Here is a 13,053-nt window from a genome sequence, read left to right as displayed (position 1 = left end):
AGGACCTTCTAGCTGTGAGGCGACAGCACTACCAACTGTGCCACCGTGCCCCTCTGTTGTGTGTCCTAAAGCACATCTTAACCCATTTTGACCTGGGAACGATTCTACAAATGCCTTCTAAATCCTGACAGTTTTCAATTCACAAACATTTTCATGTCAAGGACCCCCAGAATTATATGTAATTGGCCGCTGACCCCCATCTGAAAATATGTTATTCCAGGGACGCCCCATGAAGCAAAGATTTGAGCTAAAAATGAACGCCTTGAAAGAATATATTCAAACATTTGGGCCACATTTTCACGACTTTTCAAAAATAGCAGACCTACAAGCTCGTAGCGTGCGTGTTGTGACTATCGGAGCATGGCAAAGATGGAGTCATAGGAACACCCGCCTTGCGCACATCCCCCATGTATGGACTAGTTTTTTTTTTTTTTTTGGGATTCCTCCTCGTCCACCGTTAAGTTGCAGCGTCTGTTTTTTGACAGCTTGTTGGCAAGCCGTTAAAAAGTCATTTTGTGGGGTTGAGCTACTGCTTTGGCAGTGTACCGTATATCTGTCCCAGCGGTAGTGGGGAGGAGGAGGTGTTTTCATGGGGAGGACGCCAGTTCTGCCTGTGGCATGATGCAGTCAACAACATTCCTGTACGGTAGCTAAAGGTGTGTACACATACACACACACACACACCCCGGATTTAGAAGGCATTTGTAGAAGCGTTCCCAGGTCAAAATGGGTTAAGATGTGCTTTAGTGTCGACACACAGCAGCGCGATGTGTTCTCAATGCTACCGTCCAAAAAGAGAAGAGGTTAACATTCCATGAGGGAATAAACAACTTAAAAATAACACCCCTGAATATAGAGTACTACTGACGTCACCCGTTTCCATTTTCCATTTCCATATGGAGCCTAACATTGGGTCATCTTAGAGAATTGGGGTGCGCGACATGAAAAGCTATGGTTTTATTTTAAATATATTAACATATTATGCCAATATATGCAGAATATAGCCTATGCTGCAAATATAAGCCTTATTCAGGTTCAGATTATGTGTATAAAGAGGAAATCTATGTCCCATATAGCTTATGCAATTTATATTTCCATGTGGGGGGTGCGTCAGCTAGGTCAGGAGGTAACAGGGGGTGCACGGCCAAAAAGGTCTGGGAAACGCTGGTCTATCGTATATATAGGAATTGGCCCGGCGACATTGTCAGAGAAGTGGCTCTGCATCGTTATGATAGTCACTCACATTTGATACAGTAATTAATTCTGCGTTTATTTATTGTATTAAATACAGTATGACGTGATAAACTCAATGACTGCCAAGGACCCTAGACTGCCAACGACGTGTTTAACGCCTTTTTAACATGAAAAAAAAATAATATATATAATAGGGATGCACCGAAAGGGAAATTCTTGGCCGAAACCAAATACCGAATATAGGAAACAGTAGGCCGAAAACCGAATACCGAATAGCCGAATACATATTTGTTGTAAAGCTACCTGATTATGGCAAAAGACATGATTATGGCAAAACCTAACTTAAATAATAAACACTTATGGGTCCATTAAAAAACATCTAATTAATTGGAGGCTTTGTGATTAATTAATCTCAATTAATCACATTTTAATCGCATATCAATAGGCCTATTTGACCTGAGCAGTGAGCTTTTTTTTCTACATAAGCATAGGCAATAAAACAAGTAGTAATAATAATATTGATAATATTATTTATATAAAGCTTCTCTGAGGACTTAGACACTTTTCAAGGAGAACATGAGAAAACAATTAAAAACAACTTTATTAGAGAAAAACTAAGACTATGGAATAAAATAAATTAAAGCGGAATGAGATAGCAATATTCCAGAGGTGGGTTTGAATTTATAGGTGGTGGCATGTCTCTGAGTTTTGGGAAGTGCATTATAGTTGTGGACAGTGAAACCCTGACCATTAAACATGGGCAGACGCAACGATACAGTATCATTCATTGTTAAAGCTCCAAATGATATTCCCATTCGTCTTTGTGTCTGCCCGTGTAAACGCAGCAAGTGTGAGGTGTTGGGGAACGGATGGAAAGTACATAGTGTTAAAACTAACGTTAGCTCCCATGCTAGCTATAGCTTTCCTCGTCAACAGAACACCACCCGTCCACAGATCGGGTGCAAGAGCTGCTGATATCACGTTGCTTGTGCCTGTGGATGGGAAATAAGATTTAAAAGGCTATGGAAGCGTGGATTAAAGCACAGATGTATGCAATAAAGTTGTGTCGGATCTGCCTGTGCATTGAAGCATTCCGTGACTGCTGCTCGTGTGTTGTGTTGTGACTGCTGCCTGCTGAGCTGATGCATAGTTAATGAGCGTCATAAGCATGCGCCCTTCCTGCGCTGAAAGTAGCAGATCTACAAGCTATCTACCCGTCGCAATGCACAGCGCGTTGGGCTTGTACATCTTTGTTTTTCCCGCAGTTTAGTTCGATTCACAACTTTAGGACCACTACTACTATTCGGTGAATAGGCCGAAAATACATTTTTAGCCATTTTCGGCCGAATATTTTCGGTGGCCGAATTTTCGGTGCATCCCTACTATATATATATATATATATATATATATATATATATATATATATATATATATATACATATATATATATGTGTGTGTGTGGTGGCGGTCTGAGCCTTTTGGCGCCCCCTGGTGGCGGTGAATGAGTTTTAAACTATGTCTATGGGAATTCATGATGGGGACAACATGTGACCCAGGTCAGCAGATCTGCTATGTTCATGTGAAATGAAATCTTCAACAACGTTGAACCAACATGTTCCGATGCAAGGTGATCAATTGAGGAATTGGCAATGTTTGGGGGGGGGGGGGGGGGGGGGGTCTTACCAAGGCATCGAAGACCGGCGTATCAAACTGGTCACTGTCCGAGTTCTCCATCATGATGTTGAAGAGTGCATCCAGCGTGTCCTGCAGGAACTGGAGACACGCACACGCACGCACACAACATCTTTATTTGCATTTACATGTAACCTTTCAACACAAAGAATAGTAGATGCACAAACTTGGGGAGACTCAACAACAACAACTATTTCAGGATACAGATCACGGATACAGGATGCATCGCCTCCTCCAACTACTGCCACTTTTCAACTCTCACAGATACTGAACAGAATTTAGACAATGCCTCATGACCTCTTGGCATGGGCATCCTTGCAATCTGCAGGCCTCTCAAAACTGATTCAAGGATATTACAGAGGCTTCCAAATATACCCAAAAGGGGGTGCATACTTAGTTTAGACTAGTCATTGTACAGTACATCGACACAGGTGTCGACAAATTTGTACCTTTTTTAAATTTGAATAGCGGACTTTTACTTGTAACCGATTGTTTCGAGATTGTGGTGTTGTCTTTAGTTTATCAGTAGAGATGTTCCATTCTCTACTCTGCTGTTCCACAACCACAGACCACCATTAGAGTGGTATAGTAGTGGTACAATAGTGGTACAGTATAAAAACCTTGCTGTACGTGGGGCTCAGTATCTGATGCAGCTTACAGTGAATAGTAGCCAATAAATCGCGAACCGTAGCAGGACGGCAATCATTTTACCTGTCAGCATTTCTGCCGGCAGCGCTAATCTCTCTCCTGGGAGAAACACGCTGGCCCTGTTTACTTGGCCCGTGGTGAACGGAGAAGAGCCAGAACACATGCACTGCTGTACAGTGGTGATTTCGTCGACTAAAACTAAGATGAAAAATGTTCGTCTACTACCTTTTTTCACTGGGGAAAAAAACTGAATAAAAACTGAATAAAAACTAAATAAAAACTAAGCTATGATGACTAAAACTATGACTAAATACAGTATACTGTATTGACATTTCATCAACAGAAACAAATAGACTAAATGTTAGGGAGGGACTAGTGGACAAGAGAACGAAAAGATAAGCCATTTTATGTTTGATAGATTTAGTCGACTAAAAGCTTATGATATTTAGTCTAACTAGACTAACACTAAAACATTTCAGTTGACTAAAATGTGACTAAAACTAAATGAAAACTATTCAAGAGTATGACTAAAACTAAAATCTAAATTTGCTGTCAAAACACTGCTACTGCAGCTGTAGAGCAGTTGGTCTTCTCAACAGTGGTGGAAAGCAACCAAATACATGTACTCAAGTACAGTGCATTACTGGAGTATACTTTTACTTCTACCACACTACATCTCAGAGGCAAATATTGCACTTTAGTTACTTAGTGGATTTTGTAACACTTTTAGACCGACATGTTTGGTGCCAGCATGGATGATTACATTTACTTATTGATCGCCTCTTGTCTTGATATTGTTAAACATGTCGTCATGGGGTGCTATGCTCAGATAACAGTTCCAGTTGATTTAGTCGACAAAAATGTATTTTGGCGGGCCGTAATGCCGTCGAAATGACTGATTTTTACACAGAAAAGGTAGTCGACAAACATATTTTGTCATAGTTTTAGTTGGACAAAAACAGCAGTGCAGACAGACAGGTGGCGGAGCCGTTTGGCTAGCCAGGCTGCCAAGGAGGATGTGGCGCTCGGGGAGCCAGGAGGACACCATGCCCATTATCGGAGCGTTTCCTGTGGCCAGATGTTACGATGTCCCTGGATGCCCGTGTGCACATTTTCACTAAATTCTCATTAATTAGGATCCAGTGGAATTTAGGGGGAAACGTCAACACAGCCAAAACAATGATGTCCATCCAATCCAGCTGTGGCCAAATTATCCTACATACAAATAAGGAAAACTTCTCTGTCAGCAGTAAACTAAAAAAACTAAAGTTATCAAATACAGTACTGTGGAGTAGACCTAATTGTAGTGGATTAAAGGTCCAAAATATGCATGTGAGATGGATATATGACACATTTGTTTTTCGAAATCCATGTCGTACACAACATCTCCAGTAGATAAAGAGTGCTGGGTTGCGCCCCGAAAATAGCTCATCTACAAGCTTTCAACGCGTCGTGCTGTGACGTGTTGTGAGCTTGTAGATATGCTATTTTTTTGTTCAAAAGTGCCCTCTTACGAGATTTCAGACACTGCCTCTCTAACATTCTCTGCACGTCCCTGTTGAGCTGTATGTGAGGATGAAAACATGTTGTGTACGTGTATGAGAGGAGCTGTATGTGAGGATGAAAACATGTTGTGTAGGGGTATGAGAGGAGGTGTATGTGAGGATGAAAACATGTTGTGTACGGGTATGAGAGGAGGTGTATGTGAGGATGAAAACATGTTGTGTAACGGGTATGAGAGGAGGTGTATGTGAGGATGAAAACATGTTGTGTACGGGTATGAGAGAGGTGTATGTGAGGATGAAAACATGTTGTGTACGGGTATGAGAGGAGGTGTATGTGAGATGAAAACATGTTGTGTTCGGGTATGAGAGGAGGTGTATGTGAGGATGAAAACATGTTGTGTACGGGTATGAGAGGAGGTGTATGTGAGGATGAAAACATGTTGTGTACGGGTATGAGAGGAGGTGTATGTGAGGATGAAAACATGTTGTGTTCGGGTATGAGAGGAGGTGTATGTGAGGATGAAACATGTTGTGTACGGGTATGAGAGGAGGTGTATGTGAGGATGAAAACATGTTGTGTACGGGTATGAGAGGAGGTGGATGTGAGGATGAAAACATGTTGTGTACGGGTATGAGAGGAGGTGTATGTGAGGATGAAAACATGTTGTGTACGGGTATGAGAGGAGGTGTATGTGAGGATGAAAACATGTTGTGTACGGGTATGAGAGGAGTGTTTCTGACCTGACCACCTCTCCTCCCTCCACCTTCATCAGCTGTCGGAGGTTCTGCTGCAGAAGGCTGGTGTTGGACCGCCACTTCAGCAGGCCCAGGAGATCCACTGCACACGACATGGAAACACACACGCACACGCAACACGCACACGCACACGCACACGCACACACACACACACACACACACACACACACACACACACACACACACACACACACACACACACACACACACACACGGCACAACGGTTATTCATAGGGGTCTAACAGTTAATATAACTAATCGGTTGAATGGGATTATAATAAATAGTCACTAATGTCATAATGATCCCTATTTTTTGGACATGTCATTATGGGTGGAAAGGTTATAAAAATATATAACTTCTATATACACGTGTTTATAACTCAGTGTCACTCAGTTTCAAGCTCCTAATAGTGAAATAAATGAGTGGGAGGGGGGCAGGGGGGGCTGGGGGGGTGAGAAAAGTTTGTGTCATTTGCATTTTATGAGCCCAGAGTGTCAAACTACAGATGTCAAAGAAATGACAACTTATACACAAACAAAATGGTCTTCCTGGTGGAGTTGGAGGCCCCACCACCACACGATACCAAAGTGTCAAGCAAAACACCTCAGATCCCTTCAATTAAAATCAATTAAATGTGCGCGTGTAGCAGAGTGGGTGATTAACCACGCTCCAGGGGACCACTAACTCCATCAGAGGGCCCACCTCGGACGGATTATCAAATTGGGGCTTTAGAAAAAGATTCACTCGGCTCAATTACCTAAAGGCCCCGGTCAATTCACCACAAGAAGGGTCATTACACTTTCAAATGGGAGCGAGCAGCAGGCGCTTCATGAAGTTATACGACGGGCTGTTAACCACTTTAGACCTTTTAGAGGACGATTCGACAAAATGACTTGGTTTTCTGAAAGACCCATGTTTCTATGTCAGTCGTTCTCAAACATTTTCATGTCAAGGACCTCCAAAAATATATGTAATTGGCCGCCGACCATCATCTGAAAAATATGTTGTTCCAGGGACCCCCCCCCCCCCAGAAGCAAACATTAGCTCTGAAAGAATACATATTCAAAGATTTGCACCACATTTTCAAGATTTTTCTGAAAATAGCAGATCTACAAGCTCGTAGCGCTATGAGCTTGTAGAACTGCTATTTGTCAATAGCTAAAGCATAGCATAATGCTTAAAACACCAACAGGGGTGACAGCAGTGATTTTTGCCCAAATGATCAGACTGTACACCTTTCAAAGACGGAGCGTGTTGGATTTATCATCTTTGAAACCCACTTTGTCTGTGGGTTTTATTATAATATTGAGCCTATGAAAAGTATGAACAAGAGTGAATGAGTTGGTCTGACTGTACCACGGTGCTGTTTACCTTCTGACTAATAAAGTCAGTAAAGCTGTCAAGTAATTGCAGTGCTAAAAAAAGGTGCAATCTTTGCCTTCGAGATGTTGTAGAGTATATATATATATATAATATATATATATATAATCATGCCATGCAGAAACAGGTTGAAACGGGTTATTAGTTACACATACGTATATAATATATATTATATATATATATATATATATATATAATATAATGAATTAAATTTTTATAATGATTGCATTTAGTTGTAAGTGTCATTGGGTTTAGCGCTTCAATGGTTCATTCATTCATACATTGGGAGAGTGAAGCTGGGTTTGTTGTTTTGACACCAATGTGTGCCTTTGTTGTATTGTATTGTATTGTATTGTATTGTATTGTATGCTGCAGGGCGGTCCTTGGGGTCCAAAACAAATGTATCCCTCGGGAGACAAAATAAAGAAACCTTGAACCTTGAATAATGTCACTTCAATATGTCGGCACTACAGCGGAGCGGACTACCCAAGTCCTGATGTCACTCGCTCATCCCCTGGTCCAGGGCCGTAGAAGTTCCATTTTAAAATGTCTCATATAAGCAGTGTGGTCCAAAAATAGATAAAACTGTCTCGGCGATATTGTCAGGGAGGCGTCTCTGTGTCGTCAGTCAGTGATATTTCATAGCGTCGGTTTCTAGCGAAATGTTTAATAATTCGACGGCAGTAACGTTGGCGTTTTCTCTTGATTCTTTATATGCATATGAGTCAAACCACCACAATCACTTGTTTATTTTTGAAACACAGTTCTTATTTGACGTGATATGACAAAGTTGCGCTCCTGGTACTTTGGGGGATATGCCTCAGTTACAAATAAACTTCTCGAAATGTACAGAAACAAGGGCGTTTCTGAGGACATTTCTCAATGCACTCTCGCACAAAATACAAAAATGCAACAGTAAAAGTGCACTGTACCGAGAGAGACTTCAGGGACTTGGCTGCGAGCTGAGCCAGAACACAGTTACAGTACACAGCAGATCTACAAGCTGAGAGACGCGCTGCGAGCATGCAGATCTGCTGTGTTCACGGTTCACTCCGTCGTATGGCGACGTATAAGTCGGGCATTTAGAAAGGCAATGGCAGAGTGATTTAGACGTGACAAACAGCAGCTGGTTCTGGAACTGGAAACCCCAGAACCCCAACAGATGGAAAGCAGAAGCAGAGGAGTGACTAATTCCGAGGGAATAAATTACGTTGCCAATTGAAATGTAATAGGATTTCACATTAACATTTGAATGTTTGTTTATTCCAAACCACGAGTTTCGCTGGCTGTTTTCTCTCCCCCCACTGCTTTAATTGGCCTTCTAAATACATTAAAGTGAGTTCACGCATAATTACACTGCAGTATTGCTGTATTTAAGTAGTGATATGTTTGGCTAAGACAAAAGGTCTACAGCTCTATACAGTATCGTGATAGGAGTAGAGTGTTTGTTCTGTGACGGGAGTCTCTCTGTCTCTCCAGTTCTTTAATAAGACCGAAAATACATTTTCTGGTGGGTTGCCAATTTCAGCAAAACAGGAGAGAGTGCCCATTTAACGGAAAACATCTTTTGTAGTGTTCCAGTTCCAAAGTTGTCTGCTATTTTCTTCAAGTCATCAATTCCAATTTCACCTGTTTTTTTTTTACCCTGTATCCTATTGTGAGTTCTAGTCTCCTGATTGGATACAATTGGTATCCTGACCTGGATATGCCTTTTCTATTCACCAAAGAGCTGGAGAGTCCCAGACTATCAATTGACAGATATATTGTCAGAAAAGTACAAAATCAATTCTTATGCAATTTTGGGATTTCTTTTGAGTGGTGCAACCACTCCAAGGAACAGCAATGTCCGTGTTCACCTATGTGTCGTCCGTCTATGTATGTGACGTTAATGAGCACGAGTATGACTATTAGTACCAGTAGGGGCGCTGTTGTGCCAGAAACAGAGAGAGATAGTGCTGTACTGTTGCCTGCTAATGAGAGAGAGAGAGGAGAGGGGGGGGGGGGGGGGGGGGGGGGGAGAAAGAGATAGGGGAGTTGCACCACTCAGTTCACACGGGTGTGATTTTTTTATTTGAGTCAAGATTGTCCAAAATAGAACATTCACACATAGCTCATCGACAAGTTCACAACGCAAGCTTGTAGATCTGCAGACGTTCACCCAGATCATGCCATGCCAGAAACAGGTTGAAACGGGTTATTAGTAACACATCGGGACACATCGGCTGCATAATTGCCGAATAACCGCATATCAGTCTGTCTCTCTACGTGAATCTAACTGCATCTCAAAGTGCTCATTTTGGTGTAGAATTAATTCTGTCTTCCTTTTTCCTCAAGGTCGGGAACAGAATGCTAAGGAGTGCCCATCCTCTCTCTCTCTCTCTCTCTCTCTCTCTCTGCTCCGCTGGCTGTCATTAGATTCCTGTTAACTTCTCCTGCCTTGTTGTCTGCTGTTCGCGGTGCCACGCCGAGGCAAACTCCCTGGGAAGAGCCCACAGCACGCTCCACAAGAACTCGCCGCATTGGGCGAGAGACTGCATAAATCTATCCTAATTAAAAAAAGAGGGTTTCATCGTAGACTTGAGTGGGGTGAGCGAGGGGGGACGCTGTGTGACCCTGGCAGTCCGCAGGGAACTGCATTCAAGTAAGAATCTGGGCTTCTCTACGCCATGCCTGCAAAAATGTCTTCGGTTCAAACTACTTCAAACCACTTGTGAGATTCCCGTTAGGATTGTGTGTGTGTGTGTGTGTGTGTGTGTGTGTGTGTGTGTGTGTGTGTGTGTGTGTGTGTTTGTGGTAAGTTGAGAATATGGTTGGATACATCATCACTGAACATGCTAATTAGAGCACAAGTCATGTGTTGGCCTTGGCCAGCTGATATTTTTCATCACAGCTATATTGGTATCAGTATACCGTAGATGTAGTCCGATATTAAAATATTATGTTAGTGAATATTGCAGAGAAAGAACCACTTCCTATTTTGAGCAAGAATTGTCAAAGACTTAAAATATTAATATGTCATTATCTATTCACAGCAACATCCATATCATACATAAACAGTATTCAACACAGGTTTGTGTTGAATGGCTTTACTTTACTTTTAGATTTTGTGTATGTTTACCATTTCTCCATAATCATTAAAACATCATCAACAACAACCAAACTTAGCTGAATAATTTAAGAAGTAAAGGCCGTTTGATTCAGCAACGCATAAATCAATGTGTTCTCTAGAGTATACTTTCAAACAGATCATTCACATCAATCCATGCTTTAAAATGTTTAGCTTGTTGGTTTACCTAGCCCAAGCAAGTCTGCAAATTGAATCACCAAACCCAAATGAACAGAGTCTACAGGCCTCCTCAGAAATCTAACAGCAGAAATCAATGTCTAGTATATTGTGAGTCAGAGACGTAGGAATAAACACGTCAGGTTGCTGGCATGATCCTTTAAGTTAGGGATTGTTAGTATGGTTAACCTATTTAGGACTGTGACAGATTTTCTTTTTTTAAAGTCTTCTAAATCCTAAAGGTTTTCTGAAAAATATATGTTTCTATGCCAGTGGTGCTCAACCGCCAGAATTATCTGAATTTGGCCGCGGACCCCCCATCTGAAAATATGTTTTTTTCAGGGACCCCCACCCATTGACAAATATTTGAGTTAAAAAACGTTCGCTCTGCAAGAATATAATATAATCAAAGATTTGCGCCACATTTTCACGATTAAAAAAAAAATAGCAGATCTACAAGCTCTTAGCGCGGCTCTCGGTGGCGTGCTACGAGCTTGTAGATCTGCTATTTTTTTCAATAGCTGAAGTATAACATAATGCTTAAAACACCAAAAAGGGTTCCCGTCATGAACCGGGTGAAGTTTAGGCATGGGTGGGGTGACCCGAAATCTGAGTGGTTAGGGTGCATAGTGCATACCACCATGGTACCACCATCACTGAAATCTGAGTGGTTAGGGTGCATAGTGCATACCACCATGGTACCACCATCACTGAAATCTGAGTGGTTAGGGTGCATAGTGCATACCACCATGGTACCACCATCACTGAAATCTGAGTGGTTAGGGTGCATAGTGCATACCACCATGGTACCACCATCACTGAAATCTGAGTGGTTAGGGTGCATACCACCATGGTACCACCATCACTGAAATCTGAGTGCTTAGGGTGCGTACCACCATGGTACCTAATCTGAGTGGTTAGGGTGAATACCACCATGGTACCACCATCACTGTCAGGCACCATCAATTGCCTGACAGTGAGCCCCCGGTTTAATTCCAGGTTGGCCGTACCATTTGCTGCAAGTCGCGTCCCTAAAACTCTCTCTCCGTCTCTCTCCACTGTACCTATAAAATAGGTTCAAAACGGCAAAGAAAAGCAGACCAAAATAATGTTTAAAAAATGGGTTTGGTGCTAAGTATTATGTGGGGTTAGAAAGTCGGTGCCAGTCATCACAAATAAGGGTGGGGGGGTTGGCAGGCATGGGGGAGGGGGGGGGGGGGTTTGTTGAGTAGGTGGGTGCATGAGTGGATAGATGAATGACTAAGTATTTGGGTAGGAGCCTCCACATTTTAATAAAGCAGGTACTCTCCAGCACAGTTAGAATCAAATTGGATCTGCCTCCGATTATTAAAGAATTCAACACTTTTCCCTGAGCTTTTGGCGTGGGATAAGGTAATCAACACCACGCACGGTCGGACACACATGCAACACGTACACGTGTGTGCACGCACGCACACACACACACCTGCATTTAATCAAACTCGCGGCAGAGTCACGAGGCCCTCTGAATTCCCAGCGACCCAGCGGTGCCTAGAAAATTATCGCAAACGGTCCAGGTAAAAAAATAGCAGGAGCGGACGGGGGAGGTTCCCCCTGGAACACACACACACACACACACACACACACACACTCCCGCATTCATCGTTCAAACACACATTAAACCCATTAAGACCTGAGGACCCGATGCTACAAAAGTCTTCTAAATCTTGTCAGTGGTGCTCAAACTATTTCATGTCAAGGACCCCCACAAGTAGTCGGCCTCCGACTCCCATCTGGAAACGTTTTGTACCAGGGACCCCACAGAAGCAAAGATTTGAGTTAAAAATGTTCGCTGTGAAAGAATAGCTAAAGTTTCAAATAATGGTTAAAGCTGTTAAGTGAGAAAGATGCGTTCAAGGTCTTAATGGGTTAAAGCAACCAAAAGCACAAAAGGGAAAATGAGAGAGAGAGAGAGAGAGAGAGAGAGAGAGAGAGAGAGAGAGCTCCAGTGGTAAAGTGTGGGCGGCTGGATTGATTTCTAAAACAGTCGCATTGTGATGCATTGTTAGCTTGTAGAAAGGCTATTTTCAAAACGCCTGACATATGTGAATATAATTTCTTTTTAATATTCACATATATTGACAAATAATGTATTACATTTATTAGCAAAGGTTTTTGTATAATTAGTAATGTATAGAGCGTTTGATGACAACAGGCCCAGGAAATCATTCAAATCAAAAAGTGCCGGCCCGTAAACTGTTTTTTCTTCTTTCCAATTATTTGTCGGCCCAAAAAAATTGTGTTTGTTGTCATGATTTGTCACGACCCGGGAGAGATCTCCATAAAGGGCATACCGTTCGGATCGACGGTGCGACATAGGTGTGGTGGGCTGAGTGGCGGCACAAACCTTGCACGCACACACACACACACACACACACACACACACACACACATGCACGTAGTAATAGCTGATCTACAAGCTCACAACATGTCGAAGCTGATTGGCTAGTTAAAATGTGTTAAAATAGTAAAGAATGGCAAATAAGTTTAGGGATAAGGGGTAAGGGGTGGCACAAGAGTGTACAAATGGAACCAAATGGACCTTTCCTGATTGA

General features: G+C 42.3%; 1 protein-coding gene across 1 annotated transcript in view; it reads right to left on the bottom strand.

Moving 5' to 3' along the window:
* Positions 1-13,053, bottom strand: part of dock1 (dedicator of cytokinesis 1) — a 459,680-nt gene that overhangs the window by 342,093 nt on the left and 104,534 nt on the right. The window contains exons 19-20 of the mRNA XM_083788125.1: positions 5,782-5,877; positions 2,878-2,969 (exon numbers count right to left, since the gene is read on the bottom strand). Of these exons, the coding sequence (XP_083644251.1) occupies positions 2,878-2,969; positions 5,782-5,877 (188 nt within the window). The remainder of the gene's footprint in view (positions 1-2,877; positions 2,970-5,781; positions 5,878-13,053) is intronic.

This window comes from Protomyctophum parallelum, assembly GCF_964188405.1.
Source record: "Protomyctophum parallelum genome assembly, chromosome: 17".
Classification (NCBI taxonomy): domain Eukaryota; kingdom Metazoa; phylum Chordata; class Actinopteri; order Myctophiformes; family Myctophidae; genus Protomyctophum; species Protomyctophum parallelum.
This window is presented reverse-complemented; position numbering and strand designations above follow the sequence as displayed.